This window comes from Bombina bombina, chromosome 2 (assembly GCF_027579735.1).
Source record: "Bombina bombina isolate aBomBom1 chromosome 2, aBomBom1.pri, whole genome shotgun sequence".
Lineage (NCBI taxonomy): Eukaryota > Metazoa > Chordata > Amphibia > Anura > Bombinatoridae > Bombina > Bombina bombina.
Genome location: NC_069500.1, coordinates 1,007,207,944 through 1,007,228,022, shown reverse-complemented (window position 1 = coordinate 1,007,228,022; position 20,079 = coordinate 1,007,207,944). Strand labels below are relative to the sequence as shown.

The following is a 20,079-nucleotide window of genomic DNA, read 5'->3' as shown; positions in this document are numbered from 1 at the left end:
CTGCTGTGCGGTGCACCTTACATGCCCACTCGACGTAGGAATCTCCAGCTAGTTTAACAGTGTCTCTGAACTGCCTCCTGTATGCCTCTGGTGTAACCGCATACCTGGAGAGCAGAGCCTCTTTTACAGCATTATAATCCCGACTTCCTCATCTAGAATGGCCCGAAAAGCCTCGCTGGCCCGGCCGGATAATTTTCCGGATAATATCATGACCCAGTCCTCTGCAGGTACCTTGTGTAGTGCACATTGCCTCTCAAAATCCGCAATGTTCCCATCAATCTCTCCTTCTGTTTACAGGAAGTTTTTAAAAGCTGCAAAATTTAATTTTCTCTTTTCCACTGAGGTTGCTGTGACTTGGGCTGCTGCAGCGCCGCTTTGGCGAAGTAGGTTGGCCTCCACAGCTGCTATGACCCGGTCGATAATTTCGGCAGATGGGTTGGGGCCATAATGTGCCAGTCTTATTTTAACCGCCCGATCAAAGCTTGCTTCTTCGGGGGTTCTGTCTGATATGCTGGGCCCATTGGTTCCTTCGGTCCCTGGTACTCCTTCCATCTTGGTAAGTATTGTAATAATCCCCCTCTTCCTGAGGTTACTGGCTTGTGTAGTTGCTCTTCTGGGCGATGAGGATCATCCCGTTGCTTGCCACCAATTGTTATGGTATCACCAGATATCAAGGGTTAATACCAGATGAAAGATGCCCTGAATGTGGGATCAGCAACACACACAAACCCAGATAATTCCCCCCAAACATGAGACCAGGCACCATCTTGAAGGTAAAAACAGAATGTACTTTATTGAGGGCTATATGCCCAGTATTTATGCAGGTTTGAGACCAGATGGGGGGTTGAAAGAGTATTTTACATTAGATAGATGGAAGACGCCCTTTGACATGATACAATAGAATTACATTACTTAACCAAATAAACAATTTAAACACAAGAAAACAATGGAGTCCTTCTTATCACCTAGCAGTGAATGCTTATCACATAAACTTAATTACATTACACAATATGCTAGGAAACCTGTCTCAGAAAATAGTTTCTCAAAACTGAACAGAATTAACCCTTCAAGTACTGACAGAGAGGTCTGTCACAGGTGTCTTTTTTCCCTTTTTCAATAAGCCAAAGGTGTTCCCTGATCCTTTCTCTGAGAGTTCTGGTAGTTTCCCCTAAATATTGCTTATTGCAGCTGCATTTAATTAAATATACAATTCCCTTGTTTGTGCATCTTATTGTGTCCTTTATTGTTAATCTTTCTCTTGTTTGGCTGGAGGTAAACTCTTTAATTTTGGAGCTAAAGTGGCAGGACTTGCAACAGTGACATGGGTAGAAGCCATTAGTTTTAATTCCTAGTAGATCTTTTTGAATACATGTAGAATTACCCTTTTTGTATTCGCTTGGTGCTAGAATGCTTTTAAGGTTATTGGATTTCTTATATATACATTTTTGGTCTCATTGATACTTTTTCTCCAATAATGGGATCTTCTCTCACCACATGCCAATGTTTGTGTATGATTCTTTCAATTTTTTTGTGTTCACCATTATAATTGGTTATAAATGGGACTATCATATCTGTAATTTCAGTCTCACAGGGCTCACGTCTTATATTCTTGTTCTTGTATTGTAACAATGTGTCTCTTCCTACTCCTTTTACTTCCTCTAGATTTGTAGAAATCTTATATTTATCATACCCTCTATCAGAGAATCTCATACTTAGGATACTTGCTTGCTCCTCATAATCCATTAAGGTAGAACAGTTTTTCCTTATTCTAAGAAATTGGGCTCTAGGGATATTGACTTTCCATCTTGTAAGATGGCAACTGTTGCCTGGATGAAATTATTAGAATCAACTTTTTTAAAGAATGTCTTAGTTTTAAAATTATTGGATTCAATTTCTATATCAGGTGTGAATGTGGAGCAGGTGTGTTAAATTTGGTGTTATCGCTCTAACACTCTCTCATACTGGTCACTGGAAGTTCAACATGGCAGCTCATTTCAAAGACCTCTCTGAGGATCTGAAAAAAATAATTGTTGCTCCACATAAAGATGGCCTAGGCTATAAGAAGATTGCCAAGACCCTGAAACTGAGCTGCAGCACGGTGGGCAAGACCATACAGCGGTTTCACAGGACAGGTTCCACTCAGAACAGGCCTCGCCATGGTCAACCAAAGAAGTTGAGTGCACGTACTCAGTGCCATATCCAGAGATTGCCTTTGGGAAATAGACATATGAGTGCTGCCAACATTGCTGCAGAGGTTGAAAGGGTGGGGGGTCAGCCTGTCAGTGCTCAGACCATACGACGCAGACTGCATCAAATTGGTCTGCATGTCTGTCGTCCAAGAAGGAAGCATTTTTCTAAAGATGATTCACAAGAAAGCCCAAAAACAGTTTGCTGAAGACAAGCAGACTAAGGACATAGATTACTGGAACCATGTCCTGTGGTCCGATGGTGTCAAGCGTGTGTGGCGGCATTGCCTTGCTAAAGAAGCTGAAGTTAAAGGTGATGGACTGGCCAAGCATGTCTCCAGACCTAAACCCTATTGAGAATCTGTGGGACATCCTCAAATGGAAGGTGGTGGAGCACAAGGTCTCTAACATCCACCAGCTCCGTGATGTTTTCATGGAGGAGTAGAAGGGGACTCCAATGGCAACCTGTGAAGCTCTAGTGAACTCCATGCCCAAGAGGGTTAAGGGTGTGCTGGAAAATAATGGTGGCCACACAAAATATTGACACTTTGGACCCAATTTAAATATTTCCACTTATGTATATATATATATATATATATATATATATATATATATATATATATATATATATATATATATATATATATATATATATACAGTATTTATTTATATATAGTTTTGAAAGGTAAATAAAAAAAAAAATAAGGCTCTATTTCTGTTTAGTGGTAGCAAAAAATCTGTTTTATGATTTCTAATGAATCCAATCTATCTGCCTGTCACGGGCCGTGTTATGTTATTCATTCATTCATTTTCATTCTCTCTCTCTCTCTCTCTCTCTCTCTCTCTCTCTCTCTCTCTCTCTCTCTCTCTCTCTCTCTCTCGAGCTGCTGCCGGGTCCTCGCGCGCCTCTTACAGCTGAGCTGCTGCCGGGTCCTCGCGCGCCTCTTACAGCTGAGCTGCTGCCGGGTCCTCGCGCGCCTCTTACAGCTGAGCTGCTGCCGGGTCCTCGCGGCAAGAGTTTGTCTGAACTGCGCATGACGGCTTCAGACAAACTCTTGTCTTTTATTATATAGGATTGCAATTGACAGATTGTGAAAACATTGAGTTATTGGAGTAGATTTAACATTGTCAAGTGGACATGATTTGCTGTAGCGAATCATGTCTGCTCAACCTTGCTGAATGCCGACAGCATACACTGTCAACTATAAACATTGCAAAAGCATTTCTAGTAAAATGCTTGTGTAATGCCGCCCCCTGCTCAACGGCAGCCAATCGGCCGCTAGCAGAGAGCGTTAATCATTCCAATCAGATCGGGTGATTTCAGTCCATCTCCACTGCTTCTTAACTTTCGTTTCAGGTAGATTGTGTCATTGAACTCCAAACCTCACCCAAATACAAGCGCTGCTTTGACGTGCTTGTGCACAATTTCCCCATAGACATCAATGGGGAGAGCCGGCAAAAAAAAAGCCTAACAAAGTTCCGTAACGCAGCCCCATTGATGTCTAACATAAAAACAATGTCTAAACACCCCTAATCTGCTGCCCCCAACATCGCTGCCACCTACATTACAGTTATTAACCCCTAATCTGCTGGCCCTAACATCACCTCCACCTACATTACAGTTATTAACCCCTAATCTGCTTCCCCTAACATTGCTGCCACCTAAATACACTTATTAACCCATAATTTGCCGCCTGTAACATTGCTGCAACCTACATTACAGTTATTAACCCCTAATCTGTCGCCCCCAATGTCACCGCCACTATACTAAAGTTATTAACCCCTAAACCTCTGGCCTCCAACATCACTAACACTACATAAATATATTAACCCCTAAATCTAACCCTAACGTAACCCTAACACCCCCTAACTTAAATATAAATAAAATAAATATAAATAAACCTTACAATTATTACCTAAATAATTCCTATTTAAAAATAAATACAAACTTACCTGTGAAATAAAACCTGAGCTAGCTACAATATAACTAATAGTTACATTGTAGCTATCTTGGGCCTAGATTTGGAGTTTGGCGGTAGCCGTGAAACCAGCGTTAGAGGCTCCTAACACTGGTTTTAGGCTACCTCCGGTATTTGGAGTCACTCAAAAAAGGGTCTAACGCTCACTTTTCAGCCGCGACTTTTCCATACCGCAGATCCCCTTACGTCAATTGCGTATCCTATCTTTTCAATGGGATCTTTATAACTCCGGTATTTAGAGTCGTGTCTGAAGTGAGCGTTAGAAATCTAACGACAAAACTCCAGCCGCAGAAAAAAGTCAGTAGTTAAGAGCTTTCTGGGATAACGCCAGTTCATAAAGCTCTTAACTACTGTACTCTAAAGTACACTAACACCCATAAACTACCTATGTACCCCTAAACCGAGGCCCCCCCACATCGCCGCCACTCAATTTAATTTTTTTAACCCCTAATCTGCCGACCGCCACCTACGTTATCCTTATGTACCCCTATTCTGCTGCCCTAACATCGCCGACCCCTATATTATATTTATTAACCCCTAACCTGCCCCCCACAACGTCGCAGCGAGCTACCTACAATAATTAACCCCTAATCTGCCGACCGCAAAGAGCCGCCAATTGTTTTTTGTTTTCCTTTATAATATCAGCGCTCTTTTATATCCCTTTATTGGGATATTTTCACCTAAATATAATTTTAATCTAACGAAATTAATTAACTCTTATTAAATAAATTATTCCTATTTAAAGCTAAATACTTACCTGTAAAATAAACTCTAATATAGCTACAATATAAATTATATTTATATTATAGCTATTTTAGGATTAATATTTATTTTACAGGTAACTTTGTATTTATTTTAACCAGGTACAATAGCTATTAAATAGTTAAGAACTACTTAATAGCTAAAATAGTTAAAATAATTACAAATTTTCCTGTAAAATAAACCCTAACCTAAGTTACAATTAAACCTAACACTACACTATCAATAAATTAATTAAATAAAATACCTACAATTACCTACAATTAAACCTAACACTACACTATCAATAAATTAATTAAATACAATACCTACAAATAACTACAATGAAATAAACTAACTAAAGTACAAAAAATAAAAAAGAACTAAGTTACAAAAAATAAAAAAATATTTACAAACATAAGAAAAATATTACAACAATTTTAAACTAATTACACCTACTCTAAGCCCCCTAATAAAATAACAAAGCCCCCCAAAATAAAAAAATGCCCTACCCTATTCTAGATTACTAAAGTTCGAAGCTCTTTTACCTTACCAGCCCTGAACAGGGCCCTTTGCGGGGCATGCCCCAAGAATTTCAGCTCTTTTGCCTGTAAAAAAAAACATACAATACCCCCCCAACATTACAACCCACCACCCACATACCCCTAATCTAACCCAAACCCCCTTTAAATAAACCTAACACTAAGTCCCTGAAGATCTCCCTACCTTGGGTCGTCTTCACCCAGCCGAGCCAAATTCTTCATCCAAGCGGAGCAAGAAGAGGTCCTCTATCCGGTAGAAGTCTTCATCCAAGCGGGGCAGAAGAGGTCTTCCATCCGATTGAAGTCTTCATCCAAGCGGGATCTTCTATCGTCATCCATCCGGAGCGGAGCAGCAGGATCCTGAAGACCTCCGACGCGGAACATCCATCCTGGCTGACGACTGAACGACGAATGACGGTTCCTTTAAATGATGTCATCCAAGATGGCGTCCCTCGAATTCCGATTGGCTGATAGGATCCAATCAGCCAAACAGATTGATCTTGATTCTGATTGGCTGATTCCATCAGCCAATCAGAATATTCCTACCTTAATTCCGATTGGCTGATAGAATCCTATCAGCCAATCGGAATTCGAGGGACGCCATCTTGGATGACGTCCCTTAAAGGAACCGTCATTCTTCAGTTGGACATCGCCGGATGAAGATGGGTCCGCGGTGGAGGTCTTCAGGATGGAGCCGGTCCTCATCGGATGAAGATAGAAGATGCCGCTTGGAAGATGATGGTTGCCGGTCCGGATCTACTCTTCTTCCCGGATAGGATGAAGACTTTGGAGCCTCTTCTGGACCTCTTCAGCCACCGGATGATGGATCGCCAGCCCCCGCTTGGGTTGGATGAAGATTTTGGAGCCAGGACCGATCGGTGAACCTGGTATGGTGAAGACAAGGTAGGATGATCTTCAGGGGCTTAGTGTTAGGTTTATTTAAGGGGGGGTTTGGGTTAGATTAGGGGTATGTGGGTGGTGGGTTGTAATGTTGGGGGGGGGTATTGTATGTTTTTTTTTACAGGCAAAAGAGCTGAACTTCTTGGGGCATGCCCCGCAAAGGGCCCTGTTCAGGGCTGGTAAGGTAAAAGAGCTTTGAACTTTAGTAATTTAGAATAGGGTAGGGCATTTTTTTATTTTGGGAGGCTTTGTTATTTTATTAGGGGGCTTAGAGTAGGTGTAATTAGTTTAAAATTGTTGTAATATTTTTCTTATGTTTGTAAATATATTTTTTTTTTGTAACTTAGTTCTTTTTTTTATTTTTTGTACTTTAGTTAGTTTATTTCATTGTAGTTATTTGTAGATATTGTATTTAATTAATGTATTGATAGTGTAGTGTTAGGTTTAATTGTAGGTAATTGTAGGTATTTTATTTAATTAATTTAATGATAGTATAGTGTTAGGTTTAATTGTAACTTAGGTTAGGATTTATTTTACAGGTAATTTTGTAATTATTTTAACTATTTTAGCTATTAAATAGTTCTTAACTATTTAATAGCTATTGTACATGGTTAAAATAAATACAAAGTTACCTGTAAAATAAATATTAATCCTAAAATAGCTATAATATAATTATAATTTATATTGTAGCTATATTAGGATTTATTTTACAGGTAAGTATTTAGCTTTAAATAGGAATAATTTATTTAATAAGAGTTAATTAATTTCGTTAGATTAAAATTATATTTAACTTAGGGGGGTGTTAGGGTTAGACTTAGCTTTAGGGGTTAATACATTTATTAGAATAGCGGTGAGCTCCAGTCGGCAGATTAGGGGTTAATAATTGAAGTTAGGTGTTGGCGATGTTAGGGAGGGCAGATTAGGGGTTAATACTATTTATTATAGGGTTAGTGAGGCGGATTAGGGGTTAATAACTTTATTATAGTAGCGCTCAGGTCCGCTCGGCAGATTAGGGGTTAATAAGTGTAGGCAGGTGGAGGCGACGTTGAGGGGGCAGATTAGGGGTTAATAAATATAATATAGGGGTCAGCGGTGTTAGGGGCAGCAGATTAGGGGTACATAGGAATAATGTAAGTAGCGGCGGTTTACGGAGCGGCAGATTAGGGGTTAATAATAATATGCAGGGGTCAGCAATAGCGGGGGCAGCAGAATAGGGGTTAATAAGTGTAAGGTTAGGGGTGTTTAGACTCGGGGTACATGTTAGAGTGTTAGGTGCAGACATAGGAAGTGTTTCCCCATAGGAAACAATGGTGCTGCGTTAGGAGCTGAACGCGGCTTTTTTGCAGGTGTTAGGTTTTTTTTCAGCTCAAACAGCCCATTGTTTCCTATGGGTGAATCGTGCACAAGCACGTTTTTGAGGCTGGCCGCGTCCGTAAGCAACTCTGGTATCGAGAGTTGCAGTTGCGTTAAATATGCTCTACGCTCCTTTTTTGGAGCCTAACGCAGCCTTTCTGTTGACTCTCAATACCAGAGTTATTTTTATGGTGCGGCCAGAAAAAAGCCAGCGTTAGCTACACGGGTCCTTACCGACAAAACTCTAAATCTAGCCGTTAGGTTTTATTTTTATTTCACAGCTAAGTTTGTATTTATTTTAACTAGCCAGACTAGTTAGTAAATCGTTATGAACTATTTATTAAATACCTAGCTAAAATAAATACAAAGTTACCTGTAAAATAAAACCTAACCTGCCTTACACTAAAAACTAACATTACAATTAAATAAAATAAATTAAATTAATCAAATACAATTATCTAAATTACAAAAAAAATATAATAAATTACACAAATAAAAAACGAAATTATCAAAAATAAAAACGAATTACTCCTAACCTTATAGCCCTATCAAAATAAAAAATCCCCCTCAGAATTAAAAAAAAACCCTAGCCTACACTAAACTGCCAATGGCCCTTAAAAGGGCCTTTTGTGGGACATTGCCCCAAAGAAATCAGCTCTTTTACCTGTAAAAAAAAATACAAACAAACCCCAACAGTAAAACCCACCACCCACACAACCAAACCCCCCAAATAAAATTCTATCTAAATAAACCTAAGCTAACCATTGCCCTGAAAAGGGCATTTGGATGGGCATTGCCCTTAAAAGGGCATTTAGCTCTTTTACATTGCCCATACCCTAAGTTAAAAATAAAAACCACCCAATAAACCCTTAAAAAAAAACCTAACCCCCAACGATCCACTTACAGTTTTTGAAGACTGGACATCCATCCTCATCGAATCCGGCAGAAGTCCTCATCGAAGCCAGCAGAAGACTTCATCCAAGCGAGCAGAAGTCTTCATCCAAGCCGACAGAAGTCTTCATCCAAGCGGGAGGAAGTCTTCATCCAGACGCATCTTCTATCTTCATCCATCTGGCGCAGAGCGGGTCCATCTTCAAGACATCTGGCGCGGAGCATCCTCTTCTTCTGATGGTCGCTGTAGAATGAAGTTTCCCTTTAAGTGACGTCATCCAAGATGGCGTCCCTTACATTCCGATTGGCTGATAGAATTCTATCAGCCAATAGGAATTAAAGGGGAAAAATCCTATTGGCTGTTGCAATCAGCCAATAGGATTGAGCTTTCATCCTATTGGCTGATCCAATCAGCCAATAGGATTGAGCTTCCATTCTATTAGCTGAATTTTGATTTTGTTTTTTATTTTGTGTAATTTAGAGTTTTTTTTATTTTTATTTAGATAATTGTATTTGATTAATTTAATTTAATTTATTTTATTTTATTTTATTGTAATGTTAGTTTTTAGTGTAAGGCAGGTTAGGTTTTATTTTACATGTAACTTTGTATGTATTTTAGCTAGGTAGTTAGTAAATAGTTAATAAATATTTACTAACTAGTCTATCTAGTTAAAATAAATATAAACTTAGCTGTGAAATAAAAATAAAACCTAAGATAGCTAAAATGTAACTATTAGTTATATTGTAGCTAGCTTAGGTTTTATTTCACAGGCAAGTTTGTATTTAGTTTTAAATATGAATTATTTAGTTAATAAGTGTAAGGTTTATTTAGATTTATTTTAATTATATTTAAGTTAGGGGGTGTTAGGGTTAGGGTTACGTTAGGGTTAGGTTTAGCGGTTAATACATTTATGTAGATATGTGGGAGGCCAGAGACTTAGGGGTTAATAGTTTAATTTAGTATATTTCGTTGTGGGGGGTTGCGGTTTAGTGGTTAATAGGTTTATTATAGCGGCGTTGTGGGCGGATGGCAGATTAGGGGTTAATAATATTAAAATTGTGTTTGCGATGCGGGAGGGCCTTGGTTTAAGGGTTAATAGGTAGTTTATGGGCGTTAGTGTATTTTGTGCCACTTTAGTTATGAGTTTTATGGTACAGCTTTGTAGCATAAAAATCATAACTACTGACTTTAGATGGCGGTACGGATCTTGTCATTTTAGGCTGTACCGCTCACTTTTTGGCCTCACCGCAAAACTCGTAATACCGGCGCTATTGAAGTCCCATTGAAAAATGACTTTTTTTAAAGTGCAGTACTGACGTTGCATGACGGCCAAAAAGGTGTGTGGCACACCTATTCTGACAAGACTTGTAATAGTTGTGTTAGGGAAAAAGCATACCGATGCTTTTTGAGTCATAACGCAAAACTCGTAATCTAGCTGTAAGTGTTTGTGTATTTTGACACAATCTTACCACCTTACTGACGTCTCCTTCTTTAGAGGAGACGTCGGATCTGGCAGAGAACTTTCAACTATGCCAATACCCTTGATCAGCACACAAGCAGAGGCAGGGAAACTCGTTTTACAATAAGGACAACAATACACTTTGATATTTGTACTTAGAAGTGCCTTTTACATCTGCAACATAGTTTTAGCACAATTTCTTCAGCCTGTGTTAAATAGGGGTTTCCCTGGGTTATTTCAATAGGAATTTAAATTTTTCCATAATTTACTATTTTTTTTACAGAACTATTTTGTTACAATTGCATGTAATCCTTATGAAGAATACAGTATTCATAATCACAGATGGGGTTTAGAAGAAGAATATATAGGTGCTGATAACAATCCTTTAGAAAAGTTTCTTGAATCATTTCTATGTGTGGGTGTGTGTATATTTGTGTGTATGTGTGTCTGTGTATGTGTGTGTGTATGCATGTGTTTGTGTGTGTGTATGTGTGTGTGTATACAGTGGGGCAAAAAAGTATTTAGTCAGCCACCAATTGTGCAAGTTCTCCCACTTAAGAAGATGAGAGAGGCCTGTAATTTTCATGATACGTATACCTCAACTATGAGAGACAAAATGTGGAAACAAATCCAGACAATCACATTGTCTGATTTGGAAAGAATTTATTTGCATATTATGGTGGAAAATAAGTATTTGGTCACCTACAAACAAGCAAGATTTCTGGCTCTCACAGACCTGTATCTTCTTATTTAAGAGGCTCCTCTGTCCTCCACTCATTACCTGTATTAATGGCACCTGTTTGAACTTGTTATCAGTATAAAAGACACCTGTCCACAACCTCAAACAGTCACACTCCAAACTCCACTATGGTGAAGACCAAAGAGCTGTCGAAGGACACCAGATACAAAGTTGTAGACCTGCACCAGGCTGGGAAGACAGAATCTGCAATAGGCGAGCAGCTTGGTGTGAAGAAATCAACTGTGGGAGCAATAATGAGAAAATGGAAGACATACAAGACCACTGATAATCTCCCTCAATCTGGGGCTCCATGCAAGATCTCACCCCGTGGGGTCAAAATGATCACAAGAACGGTGAGCAAACATCCCAGAACCACACGGGGGGACCTAGTGAATGACCTGCAGAGAGCTGGGACCAACATAACAAAGGCTACCATCAGTAACACAATACGCCGCCAGGGACTCAGATCCTGCAGTGCCAGACGTGTCCCCCTGCTTAAGCCAGTACATATCCGGGACCGTCTGAAGTATGCTAGAGAGCATTTGGATGATCCAGAAGCAGATTGGGAGAATGTCATATGGTCAGATGAAACCAAAATAGAACTGTTTGGTAGAAACACAACTCGTCGTGTTTGGAGGAGAGAGAATGCTGAGTTGCAACTAATGATCACCATAGCTACTATGAAGCATGGGGGGGGCAACATCATGCTTTGGGGCTGTTTCTCTGCAAAGGGAACAGGACGACTGATCTGTGTACATGAAAGAATGAATGGGTCCATGTTTCGTGAGATTTTGAGTGCAAACCTCCTTCCATCAGCAAGGGCATTGAAGATGAAACGTGGCTGGGTCTTTCAGCATTACAATGATCCCAAACACACCGCCCGGGCAGCGAAGGAGTTGCTTCGTAAGAAGAATTTCAAGGTCCTGGAGTAGTCTAGCCAGTCTCCAGATCTCAACCCCATAGAAAACCTTTGAAGGGAGTTGAAAGTCTGTGTTGCCCAGCGACAGCCCCAAAACATCACTGCTCTAGAGGAGATCTGCATGCAGGAATGGGCCAACATACCAGCAACAGTGTGTGACAACCTTGTGAAGACTCATAGAAAATGTTTGACCTCTGTCATTGCCAACAAAGGATATATAACAAAGTATTGAGATTAACTTTTGATATTGACCAAATACTTATTTTCCACAATAATTTGCAAATAAATTCTTTCCAAATCAGACAATGTTATTGTCTGGATTTGTTTCCACATTTTGTCTCTCATAGTTGAGGTATACCTATGATGAAAATTACAGGCCTCTCTCATCTTCTTAAGTGGGAGAACTTGCACAATTGGTGGCTGACTAAATACTTTTTTGCCCCACTGTATGTGTGTGTGTGTGTGTGTGTGTGATTATGTATGTGTGTGTGTATATGTGTGTGTATATGTGTGTGTTTATGTGTTTGTATGTGTGTATATGTGTGTAGGCATGTGTGTGTGTTTGTGTATATGTGTGTGTGTATGTGTGTGTGCATGTGTGTATATGTGTGTGCCTGTGTGTCTCTGTGTGTGTATGTATGTGTATATGTGCGTGTATATGTGTGTGATATGTGTATATGTGTGTGTGTGTGTGTGTATGTGTGTGCATGTGTGTGAGTATGTATGTGTGTGTGTGTATGTGTATGTCTGTGTGTGTGTTGGGATTAGAAATAGAATATATAGGTGTTGATCACAATCCTTTAGAAAAAGTTATCTAATGCTTCTTTCTACAATAGTCCCATAGTCAGATGTGAATGTTCTTTAAAACTAACCTATCTACTTTGAATTATTTACGGATTGATTAAAGTCCTTTTTAAAAGCCTATCAAATGAGTTATCTACAGAAATCAACATTAACTTTAATGGTGAAATCTGTAGAAAAATTATTACATTTTTCTTAAGGATTTTGATCAACTCCAAGGGGCCGATTTATTATTGTGCAGGTGGGACATAATCCGCAGTAGCTGATCATGTCCGCCGCACATCGCTAAATGCTGACAGCATACGCTGTCTGCATTTATTATTGCACAAGCATTTCTCGTGAAATGCTTGTGCAATACCGCCCCCTGACAAAAGCAGGGGTTGCCAATCAATCCGATTGTATCTGATCGGGCTGATTTCTGTCCGCTGCCTCAGAAGTGGCGGAAGAGATAAGGAGCAGCAGTCTTATGACTATTGTAATAATGTAATAATGTAATAATTCAATGTCATTGTTTCATCATGTTATATATAATCTTAAGTGTACAATCATAAACAAAACATCATTGCCACCTAGTGGTTCATTGGAATTAGCATCATACAGGGTTTGATAAATCTGTCCCTAAGTCCCTTAATTATGTTTCTTTGTATTCTTATTTGTAATGTGTTTGGTATTTACACAGCACTATACAAGGGTGCAAAATAAATAAACTAATATAGGGATAAGCATATTAAAACCAGAAGATTAAAAGATAATGCTCAATAGAAAGCTTACAATATAAGCAAAATATAAATATATTTATCATGTATTAGAAATTCTATTTGTTAATTAAAGGAATGTTGTTTTTATTCAAAAGTTATTATAGCCTCTGATAATAGTGTATTGTTTTTAGCAATCTTCATTGTTACTATACTTAATTGTATTGATATTCTTATGCCTTTGGGTGTTTGTAGATTTGATACACAAAAAGGTTTCTGGTGTCAGCTATTGGAAGGAGGAAAAACAAAATGTCTTGGATATAATAAGGGTCGCAAATATCCACCAATGGATCCTGAGGTATGTATGTTAATATTGGATAAAATATCTAAGCAAACCAACTACAGATTCATCTTAATAGTTAGGTCAAATAGAGATGCATAATATATTAGGTTTCAGTTTTTCTTTATTACTTCTCTGTCTAGTAGTTAGTTAACTTATACAAATGGTTACAGTATAGGACGCTCCCCTACATTTTCATTTGCAGGGATTTTGCAGAGCATATGAAACAGTATACTAATATCTATCAATAGTAAATTGTCCACCAGGCAACTGCTTTTCTCACACTCACAACATTATGTAGCTCTTTGTTAAGCCAATTTTTGTTGTACTTAAATCAACAAGGTATAGCCAGAAGGCACCAAATTATCAAACTGATATTCCAGAAACAGAATCTTCCAAGCCGATAATGAAGCAAGAAAATTCAATGTCATTGTTTCATCATGTTATATATAATCTTAAGTGTACAATCATAAACAAAACATCATTGCCACCTAGTGGTTCATTTCATCCACAAACACAGTATACTCTGGTTTGATATAACTAATAATCTAATCTGTGCTATGTAGATGTTGAGAATTATTAAAGAGCAAAACATTATATATATATATATATATATATATATATATATATATATGTGTGTGTGTGTGTGTGTGTATAAATGTGTGTCAGTGTATCTGTATATATGTGTGTGTATGTGTGTGTGTGTGTGTATAAATGTGTGTCTGTGTATCTGTATATATGTGTGTGTTTGTGTGTCAGTGTATCTGTATATATGTGTGTGTATGTGTGTGTGTCTTAAAAAACATGCTCCAATGCTTCTATTATCCAAATGAAAGAGACGCTTTTGAATATGTAGAAAATTGTCTGAAGTTAAAGATGTGTCTGTTTAAACCGAACTAAGACAGCAGTATTGAATGCTCATTAATTAATAGGTAAGGTGAACATTTGTAGTTAATATTTAATGAGCATTATTAGGAAGTTCTTATCAATTGGTGAGCATTAATAGGAAGCTGTTAATTATTTATCTTTTTCAATTTAAGCAATAGACCACTCCAAAAGCTATATATTAAAAGCTTAATGTAAGTCTTGGCTTATTAATAAATGTATTCATATAAAAAGTATGAATCAAGTTTATAGGCATAAAACATTTTTTTATCAATCTCCTCCCTTCTGTCTTATGTGTATACATTTGGAGCAATAAATCACGGCTAAAGGGAGCTCAAGGGTTAAACTGGGCCTAATCCATGTCACTCAATTAACTGAATGTTCAATCCTTCTTAAAAATAATATATAGTGGTAAAGTAAAAACTGTTATAAGAGGAAAATTATATTCACATATTATCACTGGAAAAACCCTTCTGCGACTGGACAAAAGAAAAATAACAATAAAGTTAAAATAAATATATATTATTATCCTTAAAGGGACAGTCAAGTCGAAATTAAACTTTCATGATTCAGATAGGGCATGCAGTTTTAAACATCAAATTTACTTTTATCATCAAATTTGATTTGTTTTCTTGTTATTCTTTGTTGAAATATAAACCTATGTAGGCTCATATGCTATGTCAATATTAGACAGCGATAGTTCAAGTGAGCGGTACACCCTACCCCGTCAAGAGTCCTAACGCATTTAAAAGTCAGTAGTTAAGAGTTTTATGGTACAACGCTGTAACATAAAACTCATAACTAAAGGGCTAAAAATGACACTAACACCCATAAACTACCTATTAACCCCTAAACCGAGGCCCTCCCGCATCACAAACACTAGTTAAATAATATTAACCCCTAATCTGCCGCCCCTAACATCACCACCCCCTACATTATATTTATGAACTCCTAATCTTCTGCCCCCAACATCACCGCCACCTACATTATATTTATTAACCCCTAATCTGCTGCCCCCAATGTCGCCACAACCTACCTACACTTATTAACCCCTAATCTGCCGCCCCCAACGTCACCACCACTATAATAAACATATTAACCCCTAAACTGCCACACTCCTGCCTTGCAAACATTAGTTAAATATTATTAACCCCTAATCTGCCGTCCCTAACATTGCCGCCACCTACCTACACTTATTAACCCCTAATCTGCCACCCCCAACGTCACCGCCACTATACTAAATTTATTAACCCTAAACCTAAGTCTAACCCTAACCCTAACACCCCCTAACTTAAATATAATTACAATAAATCTAAATAAAAATTCCTATCATTACCTAAATTATTCATATTTACAACTAAATACTTACCAATAAAATAAACCCTAAGCTAGCTACAATATAACTAATAGTTACATTGTAGCTAGCTTAGAATTTATTTTTATTTTACAGGCAAGTTTGGATTTATTTTAACTAGGTACAATAGTTATTAAATAGTTATTAACTATTTAATAACTACCTGGCTAAAATAAATACAAAAGTACCTGTAAAATAAAACCTAACCTAAGTTACAATAACACCTAGCACTACACTATAATTAAATAAATTTACTAAATTAAATTACATTCAATTATCTAAAGTACAAAACCCCTCATTAAATTACAGAAAATAATAAACAAATTACAGATATTTAAACTAATTACAACTAATCTAATAGCCCTATCAAAATTAAAAAAGCCCCCCAAAATAAAAAAATCCCTAGCCTAAACTAGACTACCAATAGCCCTTAAAAGGGCCTTTTGCGGGCATTGTCCCAAAGTAATCAGCTCTTTTACCTGTAAAAAAAATTACAAACAACCCCTCCAACAGTAAAACCCACCACCCACACAAACAACCCCCCAAATAAAATACTATCTAAAAAAACCTAAGCTCCCCATTGCCCTGAAAAGGGCATTTGGATGGGCATTGCCCTTAAAAGGGCAGTTAGCTCTTTTGCAAGCCCAAACCCGAACCTAAAAATAAAACCCACGCAAAACACCCTTAAAAAAACCTAACACTAACCCCCTGAAGATCGACTTACAGTTCTGAAGACCGGATATCTATCCTCAAGGAAGCGGCGAGACGGCATCTTTTATCTTCCTCCATGGGACACGGAGTGTGTCCATCTTCAAGACATTAGACGTGGAGCATCCTCTTCATCCGACGACTACCCGACGAATGAAGGTACCTTAAGGTGATGTCATCCAAGATGGCGTCCCTTAGATTCCAATTGGCTGATAGAATTCTATCAGCCAATTGGAATTAAGGTAGAAAAGATCCTATTGGCTGATGCAATCAGCCAATACGATTGAAGTTCAATCCTATTGGCTGACCCTATCAGCCAATAGGATTGAGCTTGCATTCTATTGGCTGTTCCAAGGGCTATTGATTGTTTAGTTTATGCTAGGGGGGGGTATTTTTTTTGGGGGGGGGGGCTTTTTTATTTTGATAGGGCTATTAGATTAGGTGTAATTAGTTTAAATATCTGTAATTTGTTTATTATTTTCTGTAATTTAGTGGGGGGGTTACTTTTGCTAATTTAATTTAGGTAATTGTATTTTATTTAGTAAATGTATATTATGTGTAGTGTTAGGTGTTATTGTAACTTTGGTTAGGTTTTATTTTACAGGCACTTTTGTAGTTATTAAATAGTTAATAACTATTTAATAACTATTGTACCTAGTTAAAATAAATAAAACGTGTCTGTAAAATAAAAATAAACCCTAAGCTAGCTACAATGTAACTATTAGTTATATTGTAGCTAGCTTAGGGTTTATTTTATAGGTAAGTATTTAGTTTTAAATAGGAATAATGTAGGTAATTATAGTAATGTTAGTTAGATTTATTGTAATTATATTTAAGTTAGGGGGGTTAGGGTTATACATAGGTTTAGGGGTAAATACATTTAGTATAGTGGCGGCGATGTTGGGGGTGGCAGATTAGGGGTTAATAAGTATAGGTAGGTGGCGGTGATGTTGGGGGCAGCAGATTAGGGGTTAATAAGTATAATGTAGGTGTCGGCAATGTCGGGGGCGGCAGATTTGGGTTTAATAAGTGTGAGATTAGGGGTGTTTAGACTCGGGGCTCTTTCTAATAAGGCTCTTTCTAATTTTTATTAAATCGAAATGCCCTCCATTTATAATGGAAAACCCCTCCTGGCTGGAAAAAAGTATTTATTTAAAAAAACATCACTGGGTTGTTCACTAATCACATCTGATTTGAATGTGCAATTCTTGTAAATGTAGTGCATTCCTGTACTGTATAAAGCTGCCGATTGCTGCACAACACATCTAGCCAATAAGAAATCTGAAGACAAGAACTATAGACACAATGAAAAATAGCTGGTTATCTGGAAAACATAGTATAACACTGTTTGTTTTTACTTATAAATACTCGTCCTAGCTTTGAAATAAAGCATGTATCATCTGGGCTCAAACTCTATTTACCTCCTCTTGTATTTCGGTATGTTTTGTTTTATCCTCATAATTATGGTCAAGTAGAGGATACCTATAAGACCATACTGCAAGGCTGTGAAGGTAACAACTCTACCAAAATAGTAATGGTGATCTTCTGTGTAGATTACTCTAGTGATTCACCACAGCCTGGAAGGGAAAAAAATACCTCATATGCTAAATCACTTGTGATGCAGCATAACTGTAAAAAGAGCTGACATGAAAATATCACCTGAACATCTCTATGTAAAGAGTGAAGATATTTTACCTCAAAATGTATTCAGCTCAATCCCTTATTGTCAACTATTGAAAAATCGACCGACACTTGGAATGTCCCGTCACTGTCATGGCTGGGTCGAATCGCGGCCTTCAAAATGAGCCTCCTACCAAAGCTTACCTACCTATTCCGCTCCCTACCCATCCCGATTCCTAGATCTACAATTTACAAATTCCAACAGCTATGTAACAAATTCATTTGGCGCAATAAGGTTCCGAGACTTGCTACTAATATTCTACAACAACCTCTTCTGGCTGGTGGGGCGGCTGCCCCCAATATCCTAAAATACCATGAGGCTGCCAGACTCTCTCATGTAACCCAATGGAAGCTGCCGTTGGAGAGTCGATGGGCAGAGATTGAACAAGCATCCCTCCCGGCTGGATTCACCCTACAAGATCTGGTGTGGATCCCTAGACACTCTAGGACGCCAGCCCTCTTGACTAATCCTATTGTCAAATCAAATTTGCAGTTTTGGGATAAGGTTCGCAACCTTTCGACCGTAGCGCCGCATCCCTCACCATCGCATTCCCTTAGGGGGCTGCTATTGTCATTGCCAGACTCCCATCCCAACTTATGGCTCGCTTTGGGTTTGACTAGAATAGCAGATTTCTATGCAGGGGATAAGCTACTAAACTACCAGGACTTTCTTCGGAAGTTTAATCCACCTCCTCAATTGCACTTTGAATTCTGGAGACTACGTAGCCTTCTCCTCTCGTGGGGTTTTGGTGCGGGCCCACTGAGGTCTAAAACCGCTTGGGAAGTTCGCTGGGATTCTATGACATCCCCCGGTAAACTTCTGTCCATCTCGTATCTTACACTCATGAAGCCTCCAGTTTTCTATAAATCCCCTCCAGTACGGCGATGGGAATCTTCCCTGATGGTTTCAAACGAGCCACAACAATGGCGGATGGCTGTCCAATTAACCAAGAAAGCTATACACTGCATAACCCTGTACGAGTTATTTCTCAAGGTTATGCTACAATGGCATATGACTCCTATCCGTTTGTTTAAAATCTCGGCAGTCAATTGACCCAAATGTTGGAGAGGCTGCGAGGAGTTGGGAACGCCCCAACATATTTGGTGGTCTTGCAGTCAGATTCAGCCGCTTTGGCAAAAATCAATCCGATACTGCTCTTCAGGGAATATCCACTTACCTCTGTCCCCTAGTTCATGCCTGTTCCACATCTTGCCTAGGAAATTGACTCTACCTCAGAAATTATTCTGTATTTACCTATTTCTAGCTGTTAAATTAGCTGTAGCTCGTATGTGGCTGCAACGCACTGTCCCTTCATGGGAACAGGTGATGGACATACTGGATTTTGTTAAAAGAATGGAGTCCTATGTCTCCCATGTCCACGGGTCCACAGACCTTCAGTCCCAAATTTGGGCACTTCGCCCAGAGTAATTCCCCCTACAAACACTTTGGGGACTTTAGGTTCCTCGGGTTAGTTGTAGCCGTTGCTACTAATATCCTCCTGCCCATTCCCCCTTCCTTTCCCTTATCTGAACCCTCCCAATCTCTCCCGCTCATATCCCTTGTCGGTGTATACCTCCCTCCTTTTTTTTTTTTTTTTTATTTATTTCTTCTCCTTTTTGGATAGCTTGACACAGTTCCTTTTTTTTTTTCTATGTATAATCTGGTTAACATTTCTGATTGTCATATTCTATGTTTAAGCTATAATTTTGGTATGAACATTTATGATGATGAAACCTCTATACACTATGGAGTTTGCTGACTTATATGGGTTAATATGGGTCTTTTTTCCACAACAAATGGACTTTTGCACCCTCCCATGGAGAGGTGGGAATAAGATCATTGACCAACAGACACCGAACATGGACTCAAACATCCAGCATTCTCTCTCTTGTGTTCCTTATTTTATGT

The 20,079-nt window shown here is 38.4% G+C and overlaps 1 protein-coding gene across 1 annotated transcript in view; it reads left to right on the top strand.

The window, feature by feature from the left end:
• LOC128649980 (bifunctional heparan sulfate N-deacetylase/N-sulfotransferase 4) overlaps positions 1 to 20,079 on the top strand; it is a 904,342-nt gene that overhangs the window by 871,057 nt on the left and 13,206 nt on the right. The window contains exon 12 of the mRNA XM_053703589.1: positions 13,459 to 13,561. Within this exon, the coding sequence (XP_053559564.1) occupies positions 13,459 to 13,561 (103 nt within the window). The remainder of the gene's footprint in view (positions 1 to 13,458; positions 13,562 to 20,079) is intronic.